Raw genomic sequence first — 26465 nt, 5'->3', positions numbered from 1 at the left:
TAACAAAAATCTATTTAGAATTCGATAATATCCGCCAAATTTTTACAACAAAATATCGTAGACGCAGAAGATATAGACAGACGCAAAGAACATAATGATAAATTTTCGTGAACATATCCTGCATAAATTAGAAATTTGGAATAAATAAGAGAAATAATAGACCATAGACAGAAGTTTAACTGCTTTCTCTAACTTGAACTGAAAAATCCCGAGCCAAATAGAGTTTGAAAACTCGGAAATCAAAGACGCATGTTTGAATCTTAAATCATCCGATTTGATAGATATTCTTATCAGAATTGTGTCCATTACAATGTGGAATCTATTGGCGCATCACAATTTGGAATTAATAAGAGAAATCATATGTTTGTTCTGCTACATGTCTGCTCTACACATAGAGAAGTGAAAAGTCTAACTACTTTCTCAAACTTGAACTGAAAAATGCCGACCCGTATAGAGTTTCAATGACTTCAAAAAAGCTTCACTTTATTTCCTGTCGTTTGTTGAGAGTCAAACAAAGAAACGTATTTTTTATATATGTATATATATCGTACGATTGTTTGTTGTATGATAACTACTCTATTGTTTTGTGTTGTCCTTTAGGCAGAAATATTGGTTCCATTCAACAAACTCGATTCAGATAAGCGTTCTGACAAAAAACGAAACGATCGTATCGTTCACTTATATGCTCAACATCAACCTAAAACGTGAGATTATCGAAACAGCTACCCTTAAACAAATCCTACTTGGTGACCCAAACTTCCTGAAAAGCCTTCTTCCACAATAATACAGTCATATGGCAGTGTGGCAAAGAATACAGACAATGGCCATTACGTTAAGAGCAAGCTGCAAGAAGAGTGGATAGATTAGTTGATACAGCTGTATATAGATCTCGCAAGCACTCACGTAGATATAAACCTGGTATTACTGGTCCATCTCGTTCGTCCATTGTACTTCCATGTACGAGCGACAAGAAAGACCGAAAAAACTTTCAGGCGTAGTGTAGGAGGTGTAGGTTCTTGTTCTTCGACCTATCCAACTTATTGTTTTTTTATAATCTTTGCTATCATTAGGTGTTTACCTGACTTTAAGAAACTATAAACAATTTAGTTGGCAATCTACTGTGCGAACTAAACTAAATCTTCTTGTTTTGGTTGATCGAGCAATTTTTAGTTAGATGTTTACAAATGGAAAAGTATAGCAGTTGAGACGTGTTTTTTTTTCTTGGGAGTGTGCAACAGTTTCCCAGTGTTTTCAAATTTTTCCTATCAAAAGTAGTGCTGGGCGATATTTTTGCGCTTCTTATCTATTTATAGTTGTTGGTTTTGTTTTTTACCGTATTTCCTTGATTGAGATAAATCTAGACTAATGGGAAATCTGTTCGTTTAATGCACGTGGCTTCGCGAAAGAGAATATCCAAACGTCAAAACACCTTTCGCACCGAAAGAACGATTCTACACTTGCAAATTGGAGTAGGTTGTTTTGCATTTAATCAATCGAATCGAATTGCATATAGGTTTAAAAAAAATGATTAAAAAGATTCCGACGTTTTGAACATAATTAGTTAACATATTATTTAAATTTCGGAAGAAACTGTGCTTTACTATATTACATAAGGTATATATTTAAGTTACTTTTTAAATGTATCACTTCGACACTGACTACCGTGAAGTACCGCTAACGTCCGTAACGGAAATGACATTAGCTGGAGCCGTTTTGTGTAGGGCTAAGAGGGAGGGGGGTCAAAGAGTGGAGGAAAGAATGCACGTGTTTGGAGATTTGATATTGTTGATATTATTACTGTTGAAGCGCGGTCCCAGCGTGCGTCAAAATTTCGAGCTCCATTCCGTGCACTAATTTTAATATAATATATACATGAAATTATACAGCATTAAATATTCTAACTTTATTTCCGAAAATGTGCACCTTTAGTTGGGGCATGGTTGACTTATTGACACGGTACCAAAAATTAGAGCGCTTCACCGTTACTTGATACTAAAAATAGTTCGAATAAAATGTTTTCATTTGTTAAATAATAAACAAACAACTCCGTCCAATTTGCAAGAAATTACACGATCAGCATTAATTAAGTATGGTGATATCTATCTATCTTTGTGGCAATATAATCTCTGTACTTTCTTTAATTAGTGTATTCTATGGAATCTCGCGTTATTTATATTTTTTTTTCATAGTAAATATTTCTAAACTTCAACTAATAATCGGATCAATGTGTAACTAGTAGTTTTAGTTTTATTAATGTGAATGTGTCCTAAAAAGTTAATGTATAGATTTTTTCACGACCTTGGAATATGTGCCAACGGTGCTAATGCTAACAGAGAAAAAGTCTAGTACACAAATCATGCTCAGTTATCCAGCGAATGTGAGAACGAAGCAGCTTCTAACAGTTGCAATAAATATAATCAAGAATAAAATACTAGTTGAGATCAATTAATTCTGAAACACTTGGACTAGTTGGCTTGTCAAACCTAGCTACGGAGGCTCGAACGAGAAAATCCTACAGCAGCGAGTCTAAAGTTTTGATCGCTTCTAGATGATAGCTTCTAGAAAAACGAATGTTTCCGTTTATTCGAACTGCATTCGCGTACAGAAAACTAGATGGTAATTCGTATGGTTGAAAAAATATATGAATTCTAGCTTTAACGGCAATCAGCAGCGTTTTATTCAGTGCTTGTTTTATGACGACGAAAGTAAAATAGAGTGCGGTTTCTCCACCGTTTAATTATCACAAATTACTGTGAAATTTTGATTTTCAGTTCTTTTAAATGTATTAATCAAATTTCATTGCAGACAGCTTGTCTGAAAGAAACATTCGTCGTTTTCCTTAATGCTAAAGTGGCGTTGTTTAACATACGAGCCTGTACGAAGATGTAATCAGAGTGCCCTTCGTTTTAGTATTCAGATATAGACTGCTCCATGCACCGAAAAAACTTCGGTGTAAGTTCATGTAACATGAAGCGTCATGATTTCATTAGCTTCGCTTAATTTGGCTAGCATCTGTCGCAGAGTCAAAAAAAGCAAAGGCTTGGGCTTCAAACATCTTAAACATCTTCTAAGGCTCAACCCTTCTTTATCGAGAAACTTCACAGTCGGCTATTAAAGTACAGGACTATTATGGGGCTAGTGCAACAATCCTATTGACTGTATCTAGCAGCACCGCCTAGCCAAGATTCGAACATACGACGACTGACTTGTTTGTTAGACCAATATCGTACCTCAAAACCAACTAAACGGTCGCAGAGTCTTTTGGCTCGATTTTTTATAGAATAACTTCCAGCAGTTCTCAACTTCTACAGCCCATGTCATGCTTGAAGCACAAAGGTCTCAAATAAATATGGAAAACGTGCCATCCGAGCCAAAAATTCTAAAACCTGAGGTCATACAACAATTTTGAATAAATTTGCAGCCTAAACATAGGTACGTTTTAAAAATCAAATACCTTCTAGTTTTCTGTGTCGTTGAAATCAACAGTGTATACTCGTCTCGCTCCTATTATCTTAGTTTCTTGCGTTTCGCGTGTCCCACAGAACGGCGTGCGACGTCCAATATTATTTTGTGAGTAGTAATGATTGGTAAAATATTGAATAGGTGCAGTCGCTTCCGAATGATTATGCACTGTACCGAATTGAATAATGAGCAAAGGACGAAGGACGCTCAAAACTCCGTTTTCTCCATTAATGCTCGTACAGCGAAAGCGAAATAGGAGGACGCACAAAATTAAAGCGAATAAATCCGTGAAAACGATCGAATATTTACATTTAACCGCCGGCGAAATTGCTCCAATCGAAACGTAAATATGTGAGTCCTACGCAAGTAACTACATGGTTCCCACAAATGTTAAAAAGAATCTATGAGATCAAACGCGTTGCCAATGCCGTTTACTTGCTCGACCACCTTCCACTTATACTTGAGTGCTTTCTCGGTGAAAGGATCCTCCGTCTGTATGTCAATGTTCTCGCACGAATTCGGCAATACGAGCCGATACGCGTGCAGGAACATCCGTGCTGGTGAAGTATCGTTTTTCAGACTGTATGTGTAATCGCCCACGATCACGTGCCCGATCTGAGAGCAGTGGAGCCGCAGCTGATGCCGTCGGCCGGTTATTGGTCGCAAGAGCACTTTGGTGACCGGTTTCCCATTGTAATAGCCGCGATCCAGCACCAGTAGTTTGGTGATGCTGCGACGTGGGTTTTGGCACAACTCATCCTCCAGGATTGTGCACATTTTCTTGCTGGTGTCCTTAAACCGGATATCGTCGCCTAAAATCAATAAGAACGATTAAACTTCATGCTGACAAACGGCACAAATAAAAAAAATATAAGAGAAATAAAACGATTCTAGAATATGAACTCATCCTTGCTGGATGCTTACCAATAGCAATATCAATCACTTCCTCGTCAAAGTCTGTGTGTCCCCGCAGCAGGGCAACATAGTACTTTCGCGCTCGCTGCTCTTCGAATGCCTGGCAAACTTCCTTGCAGGCATTTTTATTCAACGGAATGCACAGAATCCCGCTCGTGGCAAAGTCCAATCGGTGAGCAAAATAGAAATCGTGCGTTAGATTGTCCTGAACATACTCTGGAAACTGTTTCCGCAAAATTGTCTGAACAGTTTTCTACGAATAAATAAACAGTCATTTAGCATTAGAGGTCTAGTGATGACATAGGCTTTCTACCTTTTTGGTATCGTTCGAGTTGATTAGCAAGTCATGCTTTTTGTTTATTACCAAAAAATTTCCGCTGCTGTAAAGAACATCGAGCGTTTCGTCCTTTTTCTTGTAATTATTGCCCTCGCATAGCGACAGGATTAGGTTCACAAAACGCTCGAACAAGACCAGTAGAGCTTTGATAATTTTTTCCACTAATCCCGTAGCGAAAAACTGCATAATCCTGCTAATTATTTCCTCAATCATACCGAACGGACACAGTAACGAAGAATCCTCCGGCTTGCTCCTGGGGAACATCAAACTCTTATTAACCGTGAGAAAATCTGTTTTTCTTGCTTCAAGCATCGACGTCGAACGTCAATTATTTATTTAAAATGCATTGCACAAACACACTTCCTCAAGGATTGCTTCCCGACACTTCGTCCTTCTCTGTTGATGGCGCACACTGTCGATGTCTTCTCTCCGGTTCTCTCGCAATCTCTCCGTCACTCTCACAGAGGTTTTCCACTGCAAAAACTACCACTCCAGCTTCGAAGAAAATTTTGTCCAGCGCTGCTTGGAAGTCCACAGGTCACAGCGATTTTTCAAACCGATAACCATCTTTGGCAGCCTGGCGAGATACCATAAAACGTTCTACCAAGTCGCGTGTTCTATCTAAACACTGATTCGGTTACGGCCAATGCTTACCACATAGCTAAAATTAAACTTTTTGCAGACATCGAGCAATGATCCTCCGTTCGACTGCAGTTTACACACACATGTACGATACAGGACTTTTTACACTTTACACTTAGCACTGACGGATTTATTTGCATCGCTCTTTGATTAATCTGACACGATGTGATGACAAACGAAAAGGAACGCCAAAACGGTACGCCATCCCAATGGTCGAAGTGACATTGCACCGTTTATTGTTTATTTTCTCAAAGCTCTACACCTTTTTTATATTGTTTATGCAGGGAGAAAATCTTCATAGACAAGCACCTTCACGGTGCCGAATAGGATTCGCAAGGTGCCAACATGCGCCTACCTACTAAAACTCTCCTGCTCCCCATTGCCTGAACCCCTATACCGGAACGTGCATACACATCAAAATTTAAAATTCATTTTCAGCAATATGGTTTACTGAAATAAAGTCAGCAAACGAATTCCTTACTGAATACCTGCAATTTCATTTTTTATTACTGGAAATCAGCAAATGGTCATATTTTGCTGAACGTTTCAGCAATAGCGGCAATAGCCAAATCCGAACTGTCAAAACAGACGTCATTTTGAATATTCGTGTTTAAAATTCGGATTCAAAACGTGTTTCTCTATAAAGCATTGCACGCAGATGTCAGTGCGTTTTTTTTCCTCCCAGGTTTGACAGTGTTGTGGGGTTTGTTTTGATTACTTATTCGCAAGACCCAGAAGCAAAAAACTGCAAAAAGATATGTTGTACAGCACTGTTATCATTTTCCTGCTTCGGAAAAGTCGGGTATTTCCGGTTTCCGCAAACAAGTGGTACGAATTACACGTAATAAACCCACTAGCAATAAAATTAGGTTACAAAGGGAATCAAAACAAAACACACAAAAACGTCAAACCAGAGTTGAGGTTAGGCACCGTGCAAAGGTTTATTTCTAGTTTTACCGTTCAACTAGTGCCATTTAAAAGAAAGTGAGTTTAATATGGATCAAGAACTGGCAGAAGTGCCTCAGTTGCTAAAAAATAATAACTGCGACGTGGAGGAAATATTTAGTAAATTCACTTTTTTACAACCAACGATTTCTTATATTTCAGAAGATTTAAGTAATGGCAGAAGTTTTAAAATGTTTTGCTGCCATCAATTGGTGGAAGGTTTTGTTGATGGCCTTCGACGGCATTTAAAAACGCATACAAACAACAACGACTTCGATAAAAATCTGATATACTAATCATGCACCCAGCATGGATGTCGAATGAGCTATCGGAATTTCTCTGGTCTTAGACAGCACATAATAACAAAACATTCGACGATAAAATCAAATCCATGTCAATCTCAGCAACAAAACCAGCATTTAAATCAAGAAATTCTAATGCTTAGTTTCGAAGATAATATTGATCTTGAAAATGTCCCTCAGATACATTTTGCTAACTCGTCCACTTGTGTGATCTCTGAATAGCACCTTAGAAACTCGCCCAATGTCATCGTCGCTCCTCAAGACAAAATAAAAATGTTTGTTTATTCTCCCGAAAATGTTTTTCTATTCAGTATTCAGGTTGGAACTAGCCCAGGTTTAAACACAAAAACGCTATTGGGAGATTTGCCCAAAGTTAAACGCGGTCTAAAAGAAACACCACGCTTGAAGCAAACACTACCCAAGTAACCAAGAGTTCGAATAATGGTGTCTAACGACGGTTAAACAGCTTTATGTATATTAATCTATAACTTGCTAAGCAGCGTCACTTTTAAGTTATTAACCGAACTTTCAAGCTGTCTTGGGTTCGCTCAAGGGGTTTCCAACAGCAATGATTACTACGCAGCTTTGAAAAAAGTTACTTTTGATTACTTTACTGATTACCTTTGATTACCAGTAATCAATCTCTTATGATTACTATAAACTTATATGAAGATCAAGATGTCACCAGATTGCATTTTCTTTACACCACCATGCATAATTTTAATGGTAGACAAATGACTTTCGATGAATTTTTCAGAACCCTTACAGGATGACAAGTCGCGACAAAAACGAAAGCAATATGCGCATGTGTGAGTACCGGCGTAACCTGCCATCATCATCTGGCTGTGCTGTCAATGGGGGTGGAAAAATAAAAACAAAACCACCCCTTTTGGGTTGCATTCGTGGAGGACGCACGTAGTTTTTCGGCCCGCTGGCAAGTTTGCTCGGACTCGGACGCTAATAAGTGTGTACCTCGTATTCTGGCGTCACAGCTGTGTATTTATGTTGCTGCACTTCACTTTAATCTACTTCCGCTACACTATTTAGTTGCCGTCATTTGTGATTCTGCTGTCAGTATTATTCTGTAAAATGAAGCCGAACAGCTTAGTTGTGGTCAAATTCGCTGTTCGCAAGTGGTTGTAAGTTTATTCGTGTAGATGCGATCCGTTGCGGTAGTGCATTTTTCATTGATTTATTGTACTTCATTATGGTTTTTCAGGACAAAAGAAGAAGTTATACTATTCCGAGAGTGTTAGAAAAGTGTCCTGAGTTCAAAAGAAGAAAATAAAGCAAGTTTAATTTAATTTTTTTAGAATGCTTTTGAAATCTGGTGTAATTGTGAAATGTGCTCGTTGCGAGAAGTAAAAGAAAATCGATAATTATCCAACAAAACTTATACCGTCAAAAGGTATCGGTAAACTTTGAACTGTGCCTTAATACATTATGTTAGTCGGTCTTCATTAATGTTCCAAATTGCTGAAGAATATGCCACGGAAAAGCTACTTAAGAGTGAAAAATCTCCCAAGGACATCCAGCAAAAGTCACCATAGTTTCCTGCTCATTCACTCTCCACCAGCTGGGACGGCAATCGTTTCAGGTGTGTCCCGGAGAATCACCAAAAGTGTTAACACGTGTGCCAGTTATCATAACACGGGGAGTAGAAACATTGCCATCAACAATTAGCTGCTCATGAACGTAATACGGTAAGCGTGAACGTAATAACCATTATAACTACGAACGGTAATGCAATTTTCTACACCTGGAAACAGCAGCGGTTATTTCACGATACATATGACACTATATATTACATTCTGCGGATTTCGAATAATCAAAGGAGGGCTTCTTGCATTGCATAATTACTATTTTCATCTGTAATATAGTAGGTTGACATCGTAAATTAGTGCCTGTACGTCATGTAGAAATAAAATTTAATATTTATTTCGGGTATCCGTATCAGTAAACGAAACTTTATCCAAAAATTGTGATGCAATCTGATGAAACCAAAACCAATCATTTTTTAAATTATTCGTGTTTAAAAACGTACAGCCAACACTACCGAAACATACTGAAAGAAAGCGAAGCTTTTGAGCATCGATCGATTTAAATTTAACTCATAATGAAATTTCCTTCATTCATCGGTGCCCATTCCAGTTCCGATAGCATCTGAACGTGCAACTATTTTCAATGCCACTGTCAACACATTCCCAGTGGCATCATAGGGTAGAATGATTCTCTGCGCCAAACCGATTTGCACTACCAGCTGGCAAATTTCTAGCCGATGAGCCCGCCTAACGTTGTCGCTTCCGTTACGAGTGGGATGGTTTTTTTTTCTTCAGTGGAATGCAGAGAGCCTTTTGGAGTGGAAAACGGCTATGACATCATTATATAGGTACTTTTGCTTTATAATGCATATCCTGCATTGCACTGGAAGCTTTCGTTGTTTCTTCGACATCTTTCCCATACCTACTAGCAATAATGGCGCATTCCTGTGTGAGTCACAGCAAGTGGGAGTTCCCTGGCACTGGTGGCAGTGGAAAACTTTTCGGCGCCACTAGTGTTTCATATGAAACGCTTCTATAAATACATATTAACAATTCTAAACGTAGTTGAGAGAAACATTAAATAATAACTTCATGGAGATTTATTGATTTAGTCTCCAATGTATGGTCTATACCAAGGTGCGCTTAAATAATATAAAGTAAAATTAATTTAAAACGTCAAAAAGAAAATGAAAAAGTACGACAAAACAGCTTAACCAAATTGGTACAGATATAGCATTGACCTAAAAAGTTGTTTGCTAATCTACAGCTTATTTTTTAAACTAAGCCTAAAATATATTTTTATGAGAGGATATAAAGATCTCATATATTTATTATATTTCACTTTAATACCGTGAACGTACCATATTCTGCGCAGTTAAGACATTTTTATGATTCTTCCGCTATTCTAAGTATTCTAGATTTAAATTAACAACGTGGATAGCCTCAACGTGTAGTGCTACGGTCTATGATATCTGGTAAAAAAATATGGGAATTATAAGTCGACCAACAAATGAGTATATTTTTCGTTTTGTAAACTTATCCACGGTGCCTAATTCTGAGCACTTTCTTGCCCATGTTCCTAATTCTGCGTATGTTTGCTCCTAATTCTGCGCACCCAAAAATGAAAATAAATACTCCTGCCATGCTGTTTATGTCTTTATACACTGAAAGCACACCAAAAAATCCGGCTTTAGCCATTACCATAATTAATTATGATAACACAAACATAATTAAATCCATGATCCGGCCTTCTTGTGCTGTCCGGGTGGCAAAGGAATATTGTTATCATTTTGATTGCCTCATTTTAAATATTTTATTCTCTATAACGTGAAGGGCGGATTGATTCGGGCTTTACAGCGAATATTTTTTTCTCCGATCAACCTTTTCGTCGGAAGTTCTATCATTAACCTTCCGTTACTCGCGCCAACTTTTGTAACACGGATACTCGCGCGTTGTATTTTGTACAACACTCTTTATTTCGGAATATCTCGGAATCCTGGCTAAATAGAAAGTTACTGTCTTCAGCAAAGTTAATCAGTAGGTTTCGTTTGGGGGGATAGAATCTTATAAGTTTGTCACCAGGCGGCGCCAAAACCCGCTGTAAATTGTACATCTTACTATTGCGGCCATATATAAGTTGCTGTATTCGGAAAGATCCTTTTATCGTTCCTAAATGATGTAACAGTCTATTGATTAAATTTTTTTCTAGCAGTTATCATGTTTTCTTAGATATTTTCACATCACATAAAGTATGATAACATTTCTGCTGTTAGCAGAAAGGAGGGCATATATGGTTAAAAAGAAGGGCTGATGTGGTGTTTTGATTTACTTGGGCAGAATGTTTAGAAAGTTTTTTTGCACAGTGATGATACATAGTGTGGAAATTGGAGACTTCCGCTCACCAGCCTAGCATTTTTGGTCCACTAAAACATCCCAAGTAACAAATTCAATTTTAAGATGCACTTGAAGAGGTTTCCAGCATTTGCTCCTTAAAACCGAATATAAAACTTGCAATTCTACAAATCTGCGATAAAACAGTCATAAAACCCTTATAAATCTGGGGAGGCCCACACTAAAGAAGGTTCTCAAGAATATTTCTAAAGGTCCTTTTAAAACTTGTAATTCTTATCGATATGTATTTATAGTGACTTCCAAGAGTCGGTTGAAACTAAAAGAAAACCACCACAAGAGTTGATGTTTTTATGGTTGTCGTCTCAAAGAACACTTGCAAGACATCATACACTTTTCACAGTCTTAATTTTTTAAAATTGATAAGAGCTATAAGAGAAAAAGCATTCACAGATTTTGCTTTTCCAAAATGGATATAAATGAAAATTGAAAATAAAAGCAGCTGCTTTGTTGTCAATCAATGAGAAATTTTTCATGTCACGCTCAGTTTGTCGATGTTTTGTGACATGAAAGTTAGACAATTTTAACGCGCCGGTTATTTTCGCTAGATTATTAAAATATTTAATTAATAAAAAAAAATCAATAATTTCATGAAGAAGATGATGGCTACCAAATTTTTAGAAAATTGCGGCAAAAAGTCTTTTAAGTGTCCGAACATTTATTTAAAAATATAAGATCACTTATGGTATTGCATAACAACATATTTATAAACGCCCATATGCAATTGGCTAGAATTTCAAAAGTAATCAAAACAGTCCTGTTCGCCATTTTTTCAATGGTTTTATCTAAATCAACCTGAAAGCGCTTATTAGACTAACATTTCTTGCACAAGACAAAGAAAATTTTTCCAAGAGGTCGATAAGTTCATCTATACTTGTTGTATTCTTGATGAAGACAAGTTGTGCTTGAACAAGAATTGTTTGAATTACTCAAGGGGACCAAGTTTTTTGCAAGATAATCATTCTCGTATAAACAAAGAAAACGTCAACAAAGTGTCAATGTAGAATGTTTGTTGTGCTGGAGGTTCACCTACTTATATTGAGTTCAATTATTTTTTAAGTACAGCAATCATTATGATTACCCATATAAATTGATTTTAAAAAGAGGGCTGCACGGCAGTTCCTTGCGTAAAGTTTAATCTGCAAAATTTTTTATATACCTTGTCGTTACAACCGTCTTTAAAAAAAAATATGCTTCAACTGCTTCAACCCCTTCGAACATTTTCCAACACCGGCTAATGACCTCTACCTATATTCAGTTAAAAAAATACGAATAACTCTACAAACCGGCACCGGCACCGCCTCCGCCAAAATACAATCGAACGAAATTTTCTAATAACATTCAAATCTACCATTGATGCTTCATCACCGGCATAGTGCTTCCTCAGCTCATATACTGGAAATCTTAATTGTTTTTTGATTTCGCTGATTTTTCATATGAAATCTTGCTAAAGTTTCGATTCGATTCGATATTTGTTCAATTTTCTCCTGGTTCAGATGCCCATTTTGACAGTTCAGTTGTTTACGCTCGAATGTTCTTTCTTCAGAGTATGATTTCTCTTACAAGAATATACGGTTTTAAGACGGTTTTATGGTAGCATTGTTAAGACAAACCAATCTTGCAGAAGAATGTCATAAATTTTTGTCTATTGCTATTGCTAGGTTTTAAGGAGCGTCGTTTTTGAGCAGAAATCAAGTATCCTTTAAAACCATTTATAAGGTGAATTACATTTATTGATATTTCAGTTTTATGCGTGTTTCTTCAAGTCTCCTTCAATCATACTTCAGAAATGTTAATCAAATAAGATAACATTCACTTGAGGAAAAACATTATAAATCCTGATAGATTTTGCAATGCTTTGATAAAACTACTATAAGAAATGCATAAGACCAATTTGCTATTGGATTGTTACTTGGGATTTTCTGAAAACAGGATCTTACAAATAAACAGATTCCGTAGATAGAACACAGAAAACTAGCCCATACATTAGCGCCGTGAAGTCACAAAATTATGAACTTTTGCACAGCTGCGGAATACCAAATTACCATCAACTGCTGAATAACTTTGCTGTATACAGAAACCATTTTCTCTTATGAAGAAATAAGAGAAAATCCCAGTAGGGACCAAGTGCCGCCCCTCACGGGCCGCTTGCATCGTTTCTGCGATTTTGGTTTATGCTAATCTATTTTGCTGAACAGTTTAAAGCATTAATGTATTGAATAATTATGTCATTTTGTTCAAAATAAGTTTATTGAAGAATACATTTTGGTTTAACATCGCTCTGTTACTTTAAAACAAAATGGCATCCAAAAATCTACAAGTGTTGTTCAAAATACAACAGCGCAAGTAACGGAAGGTTAAACAGATTAAACATGATAGATCAGTACAAAACAAATGACGTTTGTAGACTTATGATGATTAAAATTTTACGCCTATGAAATAAAAGCATGAAATATGAAATATTTCATAGGCGTAAAATTTCCGTTTATTTCATTTCATTTAATTTTTCCAATATAACTCTATTTTACACCGAATTTATTTGTTCGATTTTTCATCATATAATTTATTAGAATGTAAACATTGCCCTCATAAGCATATGATGTCATGTTGATTGCTTATTTACTTACTTACTTAGATGGCTTGCCGTCCTAAGACAAACCCTGTTGAACAAAGTTTCTCCATGCAACTCGGTTGGAGGCTACCGCTCTCCAATTCCTCGGACACCGAGTACTCTCTGCTAGATCTCACTCCATCTGGTCTAACCATCTTGCTTGCTGCGCTCCTGGTCGTCTTGTTCCTACCGGATTTGAGGCGAACACCATCTTTGCAGGGTAGTTGTCCGGCATTCTTGCAACATGCCCTGCCCATCGTATCCAGCTTTAGCCACCTTTTGGATACTGCGTTCGCTATAGAGCTATGCGAGTTCATGGTTCATCCTCTGCCTTCATACTCCGTTCTCCTGTACGCCGCGAAGATCGTTCTTAGCACTCGTCGTTCGAAAACTCTGAGCACTCGCAGGTCCTCCTCAGCAGGTCCTTAGTCTGCTCGATCTCAATGGGCTTGTGAAGCCCATAGTAAGCACGACTACCACTGATAATACGCCTCTGAATCTCACAGCTGGTATGATTATCCGCCATTACCAGTGAGCCAAGGTAGACAAATTCGTCGACAACCTCAAATTCATCGCCATCGATCAATATACTACTGCTCAAGCGGCGTCGGTCGGTCTCGGTTCTGCTGAGCAGCATGTACTTTGTTCATGTTGATTATGACATTCAAATCACAACCACAGACAAACAGACATATCACTCGTTTTCCATTCTTCGCACCGAATAAACCGACATTTCAAATTTGGGCTTAGTTGGGAATATTTCCGTTTTGGTCAAAGTGGCGCTTTTTAACGAAAGAAGGGAAATGCCCCCATAAAAATACTTACTAGTTTGAGGGATACTCCTGTTGCTATTTGATATTTGTCTATGCCACAACGGAAGGTGCTGCGGATCATCTTTGATGGAACAACAGAAAGTGGAGGTCAGTTATATAGGTGAATAAATCAAGAGTAACAGGTACTGCTCGGATCGAGTTCCATCGTACACCCGGTGAAATTCGGGAAACCACCGTGGGCCGACCAGATTGAAGGTGATTGTAACTTCTGACAAGCCTAGGAAATTGGCGACTATCCCGCCCCGGAACCACCACGGCTCTGTGCTGAGTGATGACGACGAAAATGAAATGAATAGTCAGGGATAATATCAATTATAGAAATGTCCATAAAATTGAGAGACCCTTTGACGATAAAAAAACACCGCCGCTAACCGTATGACTTGCTGGATCAGGAAGTTTTATCATTATCAGCTGTGATTCCTCAACCCTTCTAACTAAACAGTAGATCTTAAATCAACAATCAATCGCACTCGGGTGCCCCAAACCAACGTATAGTAGCGCGTGTAAACGTAAATCAAGAAATAACGAGAAAAGCTTCCATTCCGTCCACGAGAGAAAGGGAGAGAACTCTCCTGGTTCGGTTGTCATCTAACGGACAATTCTTTATTACTGCACTAGGGTACTATACCTACTAAGAGAGCAGTCCATGAAACAGGAGTGTGCTTCGTTACTATAAAAATAAGAGCAACGCCACGTGCTTGCTCACCAGTCAGTCGTCAGTAGTAGCTTGATCAGTGTGGTATGTTTTTTGTGGTTTGATAACAAAGTCGATCTCTTATCAGTATCGATCGGTCAGCGGTACGGGACAAAGTGCGTGAAAGTGGTGCAAGCGTAGCCGGTTAAGCGGAAAACAGTTTATAAACGTGCAATAAATCACGCATTTATTCGTCTTATTATCGCATCGATCGGCAAATTAATAATGCAACGTGTGCTGTTTAGTGTACGTATATGACATTCCACGGTGGGTTCGCAGGAAAAGAATGCTCACGATATAGGTTGTATTGATTCGGGCAAACCCGCCGCGTAGCAGCTTGCAGTGGCATCTACTGAATAGTGAGGCAACTTTTCCTGAATTATTGGAAATACCCACAAACGAGACAGAACGGCGTATCACAGTGGTCGCGATAATGCCGTATTCGCTAATAAGTCAACGAACCAGCGCAGGTCGAGTTTTTGCGAATGTAAGTACGCTGCCACTGTCTGTCCATTGGTCCAGCAGTTAGTAGAAGGTAACGACCGTGAAATGATGCCGGTTTTCCTTGGCAGCAGTCGTTAGGTTTGGCTTACTGGAGTGTCGACGCTTGGGTTGTGTTATGTGTCAGTGATGAAATGCATTTATGCTCCAGCGTTGTGCCCAGTGTTCCAGTAATGAATTTGTTAAAAAAATTCAACCATGTTGGAATAAACTAAAACACCTGTAGCTTCATATCGAGTAAAATGATTTGTAGAGTCATTGTGCTTTCCGGACGCCTAATCTTATCTAAAGAATATAAATAATGACTCTGGCAGAATATAATATCACTAGGTTCAAAATCCTAGTTAAGTGAAGATTGTGACTAATTTCGTTTAAGTAGTGCTAATCGAAACAACGAATGGTACATGCGGGTACAGCGACAACGAAATTTTCACCCTGTTGTGTTTCGATATTTCCGCGACCATTTGAGCTAGCTGACTAAGCACATTTTTACTGTGTCGGTCCGTGCGAACGCCACTCGGTCAATGTGAAAATAGTGCCTTGCTAACTTGTGTTCGGTTGGTTGCTTGTAAATTAACAACAAATATACCGCACTGGTCACTGGTCAAATTAGCGACTGATTTGCGATTCCAATTAGTTTGAATTTCGTCACTTCTTTACACTTACTTTTCCTGTACAGAAATGCCTATGTTTACTTTCTAGAACATTATGAATATGACTGGACATTATATGCGCTTTTACGCATGAGGTCATTACAAAAACAACTCTGTCTTTGTATCATCGAATATGGCTTGTTAATTCTTGATAGGTGTGATATATATTAGATTCTATTTGAATTTATGGTATGGTCTGAACTCCAATATTAATATTAAATTAAAATACATTTTCAAAGTTGGTAATCAAATGGAAAATTTAAACCGAGTGATATAGCGGTGCAGAACTATACACAGTATCGAATCCAGACTAGAAAATGTAATTCAAATTTATTTAGTTCCAAAACTGCATAATCCAACCGCCCGTACCGACACTTTTCTCCAGTCACAAATACACTGACCAGAAAATATCTACCCGGTATGATTGCGAATCAAAATAAAACACATTTTAATAAGAGGAAGTGAGAGTAGCTTGCAAAAAATATGATAAAAAAGCACGTTTAGCAAGCACAATGTATTAGCGGCAGTTGCCTTATTGATAATTAACACTTACCCATTTCGTAAGACCTAGCAATAATGCTTCGAATGTGATATGTAAACTACCGACACATGAAGAGGTTCACGCCTTCTGAGAAACAAATTTGCTGAAGTACATTTTACTGTTGGATAAACGTTTTATCTAGCATTTTTTAAGTTTCTAATTAACAGTCTATGTTAACTGTTGTCTTTTAAGAGAGTATCAGCAACTACATGCGCAGTGCGACATGTTACGCCGTTTTGTCGAAACCACAGCTACTCCACAGGAATAGCACTCAATTCGCTCTGTAAGCACAAACCGATCTCTTGTACTCTTATGCGTAGAAGAATTTTTTTTCGTCAAATATGATCCTCTATCACTCCCTGAAATATCTGCACTAACAAGGAAACATCACTATCGGTCACAGGTTTAGAGCTTAACCATATACACCATAGTGTAGTCCTGTCGATCCAGAACATCACTGCACTGCTCGTATAGGTGTAGCCTATGGAACTTTTTGAAAAAACTTAACTTGAAATTTGTATGAGAATGTGATTCAGTGTAGGCGCAAGGTACATTGTGAATATGCTACACCCTCAAGTAACAGAACAAAAAGAAAATGATATTGTATGAAAAAGGATAATTTTATTATGCAACAAGCTTTTCCAAAATTACTTTATTGTCCGCCTGGAAATGTTATTAAACTTTTCTCCTTGTTACGCTACACTTTCCATGTTATTTCAGACCGCACTTTCCGCTAAACGGGATTCCGCAGTTTGAAAGTGCGACTGTACAGAACTGTGATCGAATTGCGACATACTGAAATCACTGTCGTAAGAAAGAGGAAGAGCAACAACGGCAATTGGCATTAGGGTAAATAATCCAGATTTGGCTGGCAGGCGCAATATTAATTTAAATAATCTCTGACTTAAAGCATGAGTTGTATTTGTAATAAATCTGAATTTATCGCAGCAATTTAAACTAGCAAGCTCACGTTTTACAACACCTTTCTATCCCGATGTTCGAGCACATCATTGAAGCAGTAGTGTAGCTCACAATGACAACGTCTCAAAAAGCAAAAATTCGTAGAAGATTTTTTTTCCCAACACGACGAATCTCCTTTCATTTACTAGCTACTTATGTTACGGATACCATGTCGAGGCGTTTCCAAACGGATGCAATCTGCACCGACCAGAGAGGCTTTTGATAAGTTAAATCATGAAATTTCGATTGCCAAACTCGACAGGATGGGACTTGGCGGCACCCTACTGGTCTGGCTGAAGTCCTACTTGACTGATCGATATCTGGGTGTTAAAATCGGAGAATCAATATCCAGCGAGTTTATTTTTACATCCAGTATACCACAAGGCTCATATTCGTGCTATACTTCAACGATGTAAACTTTCCGCTACGAGGACTCAGGCTTTCCTTTACTGATGATCTTAAGATCTATCTCGCGGTCAATAAAGTAGAAGATGCCGTGTTCCTGCAACAACTGAAGAGCTTTTCTAGATGGTGTAACGAAAATAGAATGAGTTGTGTGGTTCTCCAGCAAAAAACGGCCAATCCGTTTCAACTATCATGTAGGGTCCAGGCGGTGAACTGATTAAAAGAGAGTCTTGCCTCAAGGATTTGGTAGTTCTCCTTGACTCACAGCTCACCAACAAGCAGCACATGCTAAAGCACACCGCAGTCTTGGCCTAATCATGAGCTTCAACGATATATATTGCTCGAAGAATTTGTACTGCGCGCTGGTTCATTCGACGCTGGAATATTGCTCGGCGGTCTGGAATCCCCATTATCTCAACGGCGGTGATCTGTTAGAGAACAACGCATACCTACAACGCAACGCAGATTCATTCAATCGCCCTCCGTCGCGTGGACCCGCTCCAGCTACCAAGATACGAAGCGCGCCCGATGCTAATTGGACTGAACACCCTAGCAACCAGGAGAAATCTGTGCCGTGCAATCCTTGTAACTAATATCCTGATGGCGAGGGTCGGTTACCCATGGCTTCTCAACCATATTAGTCTACGAGCTTAACCACGATCTCTTCGTAGTAGAATCTTCCTCCAAGTACCGTTGCGAAGGACAAATTATACAGCAAACGGGGCCATCGTCGGGCTACAACGAGTTTTCAGCCAAATGTCAGCGGGGATAGACTTTCACCTAACTCGTAAGATTATTCGTAAGAACACCAAAAACCGTTCATAGCAATGAGCCTATCTTGGCAATGGGGAAAATAACGAAGTTTGGCACATGAAAATTATCATAAACTTTGTTTCTTGCTGTTTTATACAACATGATACGTAACAATAAAAAGATGAAGAAGAAAGCTTTATTCGGTTATCTAACAGCAAACGTATTGCAAACATTGTTGAAAGTTTGCCCACAGAGAAGTTTGCCCCAATTATGTCACAGTATCTAGTTAAATAGAGAGAAAATTCCATCCTTTATCGTAAACGAATAACTTGTAACGCAATTAACAAATTATTAGTAGGAGACAAGTTTAATAACACTTCCAGGTGGACAAAAAAGTGATTTTAGAAACGCTTGTTGCATAATAAAATTACCCTTTTTAATCAATATTATTTTCTTTTTGTTGAGAGTGTATCATATTCACAATGTACCTTGCGCCTCCATTGTGTCACATTGCCATACAAATTTCAAGTTAAGTTTTCTCTAAAAAGTTCCATAGGCTACACCTATACGAGCAGTGCAGTGATGTTCTGGATCGACAGGACTACACTATGGTGTATATGGTTAAGCTCTAAGTCTGTGCCCGATAGTGATTTTTCCTTGAAGCTGAGCTACCTAACATCCTGTATAATGGCGGGTGAATTATTAAAATGTCTTCACTGCGCAGAATAGGGTACCTTCACTGTACATTTTTTTTAAAGAAATGAAGATGCGATAATGCAAATAGAGATGTTTTTTACCATAGCCATTAAAATATAATCAGTTACATGGATGAGTATGGGTATGGGTATGAGTATGATAAGACAATATAAGTCCCTCGATAAGTGCATAAATATCGAAAGCTTATTTCCTGTGAGTTCCGTCATCTATCAGTAATCACTCAATTGTGATTACTTGACTGTCAAAATCGAAATTTTGGGCACGTGAAAGATTACAGTGAGTGCCACTTCATGTTGAAGTTGCGTTATCAGTTCTATACCAGCCGCTGATGACCGCGACCATGACCGTGCGGAACGCAAAGGTCATGCGTTAAGTGCGAATCCTTCCCTATCGGATTTGTTGATTATTGTTTAAAAATTTCATCTAACCTTTTCTATGGTTCCATTAAGATAAAAAATAATAATAACAAACGAAAAGTTATCTACGCCGAAGTCGCTCTTTAAAGGCATATTGCCAGTCAGATTAATATTGAACAGATCTGCAACAGAAGCTGATGCTGAATGACGTGAAGCAAATCGGCTCGTGTGCAATCCATAGGTGGAGTTGCGTTGCAGAGCTGACAGAGTAGAATCAATATATATAGAATGCCAGTGTCGCTGTTTTACTACAGGATTCATTGTGGTAAACATGATGCTAACAATCTGTATCAAGTCTGTGAATCGGGAACTTCATTGTCAAAGTTGCTCATTGTTATTTATCTGTGCGCTGGTTGGTGCTGTCATCAGTACGCTCATCGCTGTGTTTTCAAGCCAGTGAAATGTTTTTAAACGTTCTTTTTCTTTTCGTCCGGATGAATTGAATCCCACAACTGCGCCCTTTTGCACCGATTTTTTTCAGAAATTTGCAACAAGCGAAGTTTCCAATCACATTACTTGGCAGCCATATTTGAAATTTTAAACTGGTTGTCAAAGTTTGACAATGAGATTCCCCTTTTGATGAATCTCAGGCACACACACACATATGCATATATAATGTAAATACATTATCTGAACATGTGTGTTGTTTACCACGCGCACTGCAGCGACACTGGCATTCTATATATATTGATTATACTGCTGACAGCGATCACTGTAAGTTGACAGCTGCAAGGAATCATGCCAGGGCTGCAATCTCAGAGCAAAGCGAACAAATGATCATTGCTTGGGCTCTATTCTAGCATGCCAAGTTTCTTTGGTATGGCTACCAAACAACGGAACTGGTAGGGTAACCAACGTATTTTGGACCCCATCAGCAGCTGTACATAATTTGGACACTTACAGCAAAATCAAATGGAAGTGTCCAAATTATGTACAGCTGCTGAAGGGGTCCAAAATAGGTTGGTTACCCTATATGACGTAAACGTAAACAAAATTGTGTATGAAGGATTCGGCTATACAACATTCAGACAGCTCAATCACATGTGACTTATATACCAAAGTAAATCCTAGGTGCTAAATTCCGTTTTCAAAACCCACGATGGAGCTTTCAAACTGTCTACTTATTATCCAGAATTTCCTGGCTAATCAAACGTAAGTTTAACTGTCAAAAGTTATTATTGAGTCTGGCAGCACTGTATTCACCTACATTTTCGACTAGCAATTTCACCTTTATACGTTAGTATTTCCTTTTTCGACGTTTTCCGATTTTTCGAAACGTATTTCCGTGATTTGAAGTTTATTCGGAATCCTTTTCGTTTCTGGGGTTTCCTGGCGTTAGAAGCGTTTTTAGATTTTGCACTAAATTCAAAATCATTTGCTTCTTTGGCCTTTTCTAATCTTCAGAAAGGGTCTCAACGATTTTAAGCTTAATTCGGAATAACATTCTTCCACGGCCCTTTGCAAGGTCTTTCAGCGATTTTAAGCAGCATTTGACCGAGAATCAAGCGGCTTCTCTTATAATTTGGTGTTTCCCATACTGTAGAAAACCGCTGACAACCGGTCATATTAAAAAATCTCTACTGTACACATGATTACGTACCGTACGTACCGGATACAACACTTATTACCCTTACAAAGTTAAAACGGTTAAACGAAAATTACCTTTCTCGTCTACATGTAGACCTCGATAGACGATTATATTTTTTACCGTTTTAAGCTGGTAACAGTATCAATTGTTATGACCACGTTACGCGGCGTGTTCAATCTACATTTTAGCACTATTGTAGATCTTAAGTTAGTACTAAATCATGATAATAACTTGTGCCTACAATCACATTTTGTACTACACCTTCAAGGGTTATTGTCAAACAGGATTCCACAACGACTGGGGCGTGTTCAGGAACGTTCGCTTGGACAGATGATATTTTGTTTGCGACGAAACTGTGGTAATGACAATGTACATATAGCTAATAGATGACTGACTCAAACCAGTTACAGTATTGTTTACATGAGTCGAATCTTGGTGGCAATGATCAGGCACGTCAATCAGTCCGGAAGCTTGTATCTAGATAGCTTTCGTGGTTTGACCACTTTGCAGTAGTTAACATGGCACTGAGTAATGATTCCTAAGCATGTGCCTAAGAACGACTCGCCACAAATATTTTGCAGTTCTCAACTGCGTCGTTGCAGGGCACGGGAAACAAGTTCAATGCCATCATTTCACGTTCATTATGACATTTGATATACTACTCACATTCCGCATGTCGCGGCGGATGTCTGTTACCGTTTCGCTGCTGTTTGATTTCCTCTTACTGATTTACTTCATGAGTTTTAATTACTGTGTGAACCATTCGATCGACTCGACTGCATGCATTGACAATCAGATGATATTTCCATAATTGAATCAATTGAGAGTTATTACTACTATTATCATCATATTCCGGTACGAAGCGGGGCGGAACAGAGAAAAAAAAGCAGTTGAAACGATCGTAGCATTTATCAATTCGTTGGAGCGTTTTGATTACAGCCATTAAAATGTTGCTCGTATGCATTGCAATGCAGCCGCCACGTGTTTGGTGATACGCTGGATAACCCTTTACTGCGCACCATTTTAAATCAAATGATATTCGTAGAGAGCCAACTAACATGCTGTGTATAATTTAAAACACGTGCATGAATTGGAGCTAAATTTCCTGCTTCACGAGCGAAATCGCGCGGATCCATTGCACTTTTTAGTTCACGCATAAAAAGCTGGGATTTAAACGAGTGCTTACTCTAGTTTCTACATGGTTGAAAGCTGGTAAAATTTTATCGTACAATAACCCAAGCTTTCTTGTTTATAAAACTAATTGTCACGGTAGTGGGATATTTGGGTTTAGTTTCCAACCTGGGTATTCGTTCGACCGGTTTTCTGTTATTTTTTTGTGTAACAGGATGAAATCATTTCAATATTGTCGTGTGTCATGAGGTGAGTCTAGAGCAGCTCATTTAAAAACCCTCCTGGTTTGGAAAACATCTTCACGTTGATGTCACACGTGCCCATCATGGCACCACAGTTGACAGTTGAATCAATATATATTTAGATTCTACTCCACAAACAGATGCATGCTGTTACTGGATATACTAAACTTAAACTCTGAGTTCTAATTGCTAGAATGAAATCATTGGAGCCACGCTCTAAGGCTTCCGCTAAGTGATAGTAATTCATATTGTATTGATAAGCTTAGAGAAGGTAAAGCTTTTGCCGACCACTAGAATTTGAGTGTACAGACAACTAACGAAAAATGAATCTGCCAAAGTTTAATAAAAATTTTTCGGTGTCTTCTTAACATTGAAATGTTTTAAATCTACTACTCTCTCCACAAAATCTCATGAAAATGAAGTGTGCGATTTAAAAGTTATCCCTAAAAATATCTGTCAAAGAGACTGGTAGTTATTAATCACAACCCTTGACGACCAAGAATTTTTTTTTTCATTTTAACTTTTCTATTCAACTTTTATTAAAAAAATATAACCATTATTTTTCTTCTGATATTATAGAACCAACGCTGCACTTCAACATCCATTAACAGTTACTGAAAAGGAATTCCAAACTGCTCTCTTACACCCTCTATCTCTTTCTGCGGGCTATCGTAATACTCTCCGGAATCTAAATCATCCAAATGATGGTGACACTAGTGTAAAGTTTCATACCCCATACCCATATTCTAGAGCGTAACTGCCTGCGACGTAATTAGCTCGCAGCAAGGACGAAATACTTAAATTTGCTCAACGGTAAAACAGAATGGATGAAAAGGAGGTCCATTTTTTGCCACGGCCAAAAGTGCCAAAAGCTAAGATTCCCAAGGCAGGTTGCCTGCGGTCGATTGGTGGTAAGTATATAAATGCCCTCAGGCTTAAAAACTCTTTGTCTGAACCTTGGAGTCAGTTCGACAAACTATTCATTGTAAATTAAACCTAATGAATATTGTGATAAAACCTAGCAGTGAAGATTCAAACGCGCTCTTACGCCACATAGGATTGAACTGACCTCCAGATACAGAAAAAGAGTTAAACGTGAATCATAAAGGTTGAACACGCAAAAATTTGGACACACGAAAACAGCTGCTGTTTATTTTTTCTGTAAATTTGAATTTTACTAAATTTTATTGAATTACCTACATTAAGATAATTCAATGAACTTAAGTTCGTTTGTTTCCATCATGACGTCCCGAGTCAATATTGGACGATCGCAGTTAAAAACTTGAAACTGAACATTCGGAAGTAACGAAAAACGGAGGTAGCCAATGTTTAAACTTACCCAAATCCATAATTGTCATCGAGAGATGCTGCGAAAATGGTAGAAGTTTCGCAAACCTACGGTCAGAGAGCAAAGAAGAGGGCTGGTTTGAAAATTTTCAACCCAAATGTACCGGACCTTAACGTGAAGCAAAATCTGGAATCAAGGAAAGGCTCAGGAAAACTCTATAATAATAGAAAACTCAAAATTTGACTAAAAAGAGGTTTAATACACAAACATACAATGATACAGAGTTTTACTCCAACAAGACGTCCGTGTCCGAAGGTTTTCGTGTTCAACCTTTACTGCATCCGTCAGGTTATTAACTTTATTTTTTTAACATGTTTCCCCCGTTCAAACAGACCGGATACCTGCCCGCCTGGTGCTATACTTTCTGTCCTGGTCCGGCTTTCTGGTGTCGTTTATGATGCGCAACGACATCAACTTCGCGCTGGTAGCTATGGTACGGGACGGCAGCTCGAACTCATCGGTTAACGATCACTGCGGCGGACTCTCATCGTCATCGTCAATCGTGAATGGCGTAGACCGTAATTTCTCCGCCATGTTCAATGCCTCCGAAATCGAAGAAGATAGTCGGCCGGATGTGACGAGGGAAATTATAGGTGAATTTGACTGGGACTCGACCGTGCAGGCAGTTATCAAAGGTTCGTTCTATTGGTGCTATGTACTGTCGCAAGTGGTTGGTGGCGTAGCTACGCAGTACTTCGGAACGAAGAACGTATTCGGCTGGAGTCAGTTTCTGACGGCCGCCTGTAGTTTATGCATTCCATATGCGTCGGATGTGCACTACGGTGTAGTGGTTTTGCTGCGATCGATTCAGGGGTTCGCAAGTGGACTGACATGGCCAGCGATGTACGCAATCGTTGGCTACTGGATACCGCCTGTTGAACGAAGTCGGTTCATGTCCAGTTTCCAAGGGTTCAGCATTGGAATTGGGTTAACTTATCCGCTGTGCGGATTTATCATAGCGTACTTTGGATGGCGGTTGGTTTTTTACACGACCGGAACCATCGGAATGATTTGGTGCATATTTTGGTATTTGCTGGCCTTTAACACTCCACAGGAGCATCCCAGGATAACTGCGGAGGAACTAGAATACATAGAATTAAATGTGAGTGAGGATATTAAAAACGGACAAGGAATGAAGGTTCCATGGAAAAAAATCTTCACGTCCATGCCAGTTTGGGCTATAGGATTGACAACGTTTGGTCGTATCTGGGTGCACTATACCTTCATCATGTCCGGACCGGAATATATGCAAAAAATCTTGTGTTTTGACATCAAAGAAAACGGCCTATTGAGCGGAACACCATTCCTCTGCTCCTATCTTTCATCGGTGCTGTTTTGTTACATCGCAGATTATTTGATGGACAAACAACTAATGACGCTAACCAATGTGAGAAAATTATTCACCGCCCTCTCACAGATTGTGCCGGGTGTGCTGGTATTGCTGGTCGGCTACCTAGGATATAACATCCTGGTTGTCCTGATATTGTGGTTTGTAGCTGTCACATTCATCACAGCTTCGTACGCCGGTGCTATGGCTAACATTGTGGATATTGCTCCTAACCTGGCCGGGCCTGTGCTTGCCTTCGCTCAGACCATACACATGACTGCATCGTTTTTGCAGCCTCTCGTGAGTGGCGTGATGGTGACTGATTCGGTAAGATAACATCAAGTATTTCAGGACTGAAAACGATAATTTGATTTCTCATTTCAGCAAAATATCAACCAATGGCAGCACGTGTTCGGTGTCAGCTCGGTGGTTGCTATCAGCAGCTACTTGGTGTTCCAGATTTTCGGTACCGCTGATATTCAACCGTGGAACTATCCGCTGCCGGATCCGGAAATCACCTCTACCGATGATTCAATGGCGATTTCCAAGCGACCGATGCTGACAGTGGAATCAAGCGGTAATGGTGGCGGATCTAATTTCGATGACGAAGATGACAATAACGATGGCAGTGAATATTAAAGCGATTGTATTTGAAGGGTACTTAACAACTACATGAGGTTGTTTTGAAGGCACACTATGTTACTGTTATAGAGATTAGTGATACGTAATCAATTCCATCTGCTAATTCAAATGTTTAAAGTGTAAATAGAAGCTGTTATGTGCACGTTTAGAGTACTTAAAAGTTGGACCTATTCTAGTAAGATATAAGCATTAATGTGCCGTGTATAAAGAATTTTATATTTATCCCTAATGGAAGTGTACAAAAAAGGCAACAAGTAAATAAAACAGTTATTAATAGATTTAATTGTTATTTAGTACATTAAATTTCACGATCTCACCTATAACAAGTAACAATCTTCAGCTAAATATTTGTAACATTTTGAGGAGATCCAATTATACCACTTAAACCATAGCTGTTATTTTTACTGATACTGATCACGAATCCATCTGAGCGAGAAAAAAATCAAAATTCCCTCTTTCAGGTTACATGAATTTTCACTTCACACGTTTTAAGCTTTAAATAACATAGAGGAAATCTTCACAATAAAATGCTGCTCAGATTTAGTATGAT

At 38.6% G+C, this 26465-nt stretch overlaps 2 protein-coding genes across 4 annotated transcripts; one reads left to right on the top strand and one right to left on the bottom strand.

Annotated features, from left to right (window-relative positions):
- Window positions 1–493: 493 nt before the first annotated feature.
- LOC128738930 (RNA pseudouridylate synthase domain-containing protein 1-like) lies at window positions 494–5410 on the bottom strand. Its single transcript, XM_053834425.1, has 4 exons — window positions 4691–5410; window positions 4387–4630; window positions 904–4274; window positions 494–843 (listed from the first exon to the last, which is right to left on the bottom strand). The coding sequence occupies exons 1-3, from the start codon at window positions 5024–5026 to the stop codon at window positions 3853–3855; spliced, it is 1002 nt and encodes a 333-aa protein (XP_053690400.1). The 5' UTR covers window positions 5027–5410; the 3' UTR covers window positions 494–843; window positions 904–3852.
- Window positions 5411–7571: 2161 nt separating this feature from the next.
- LOC128733643 (sialin) lies at window positions 7572–26465 on the top strand. Of its 3 annotated transcripts, none has more exons than XM_053827390.1 (4): window positions 7572–8306; window positions 23178–23509; window positions 24279–25600; window positions 25658–26465. In XM_053827390.1, exons 2-4 carry the CDS (start codon window positions 23422–23424, stop codon window positions 25910–25912), a joined length of 1665 nt encoding a protein of 554 aa, XP_053683365.1. In that variant the 5' UTR covers window positions 7572–8306; window positions 23178–23421; the 3' UTR covers window positions 25913–26465. The 3 variants fall into 3 exon arrangements, with proteins under 3 accessions (XP_053683365.1, XP_053683357.1, XP_053683373.1); XM_053827382.1 differs by lacking the exon at window positions 7572–8306 and adding an exon at window positions 14695–15178; XM_053827398.1 differs by lacking the exon at window positions 7572–8306 and adding an exon at window positions 22754–22869.

Source organism: Sabethes cyaneus, chromosome 1 (assembly GCF_943734655.1).
Source record: "Sabethes cyaneus chromosome 1, idSabCyanKW18_F2, whole genome shotgun sequence".
Lineage (NCBI taxonomy): Eukaryota > Metazoa > Arthropoda > Insecta > Diptera > Culicidae > Sabethes > Sabethes cyaneus.
Note: the sequence above shows the minus strand (reverse complement) of the source record. Positions and strands in the feature narration are given on the sequence as shown.

Coding starts and splice junctions, on each gene's coding strand:
- LOC128738930 (XM_053834425.1), bottom strand. CDS start 5,026: ATGCTTGAAGCAAGAAAAACAGATTTTCTCACGGTTAATAAGAGTTTG. Junction 4,631..4,690: donor ACTCGAACGATACCAAAAAG/GTAGAAAGCCTA, acceptor ATTTATTCGTAG/AAAACTGTTCAGACAATTTT. Junction 4,275..4,386: donor AGTGATTGATATTGCTATTG/GTAAGCATCCAG, acceptor TATTGATTTTAG/GCGACGATATCCGGTTTAAG.
- LOC128733643 (XM_053827390.1), top strand. CDS start 23,422: ATGGATGAAAAGGAGGTCCATTTTTTGCCACGGCCAAAAGTGCCAAAA. Junction 23,510..24,278: donor TTGCCTGCGGTCGATTGGTG/GTAAGTATATAA, acceptor CCGTTCAAACAG/ACCGGATACCTGCCCGCCTG. Junction 25,601..25,657: donor GCGTGATGGTGACTGATTCG/GTAAGATAACAT, acceptor TTCTCATTTCAG/CAAAATATCAACCAATGGCA.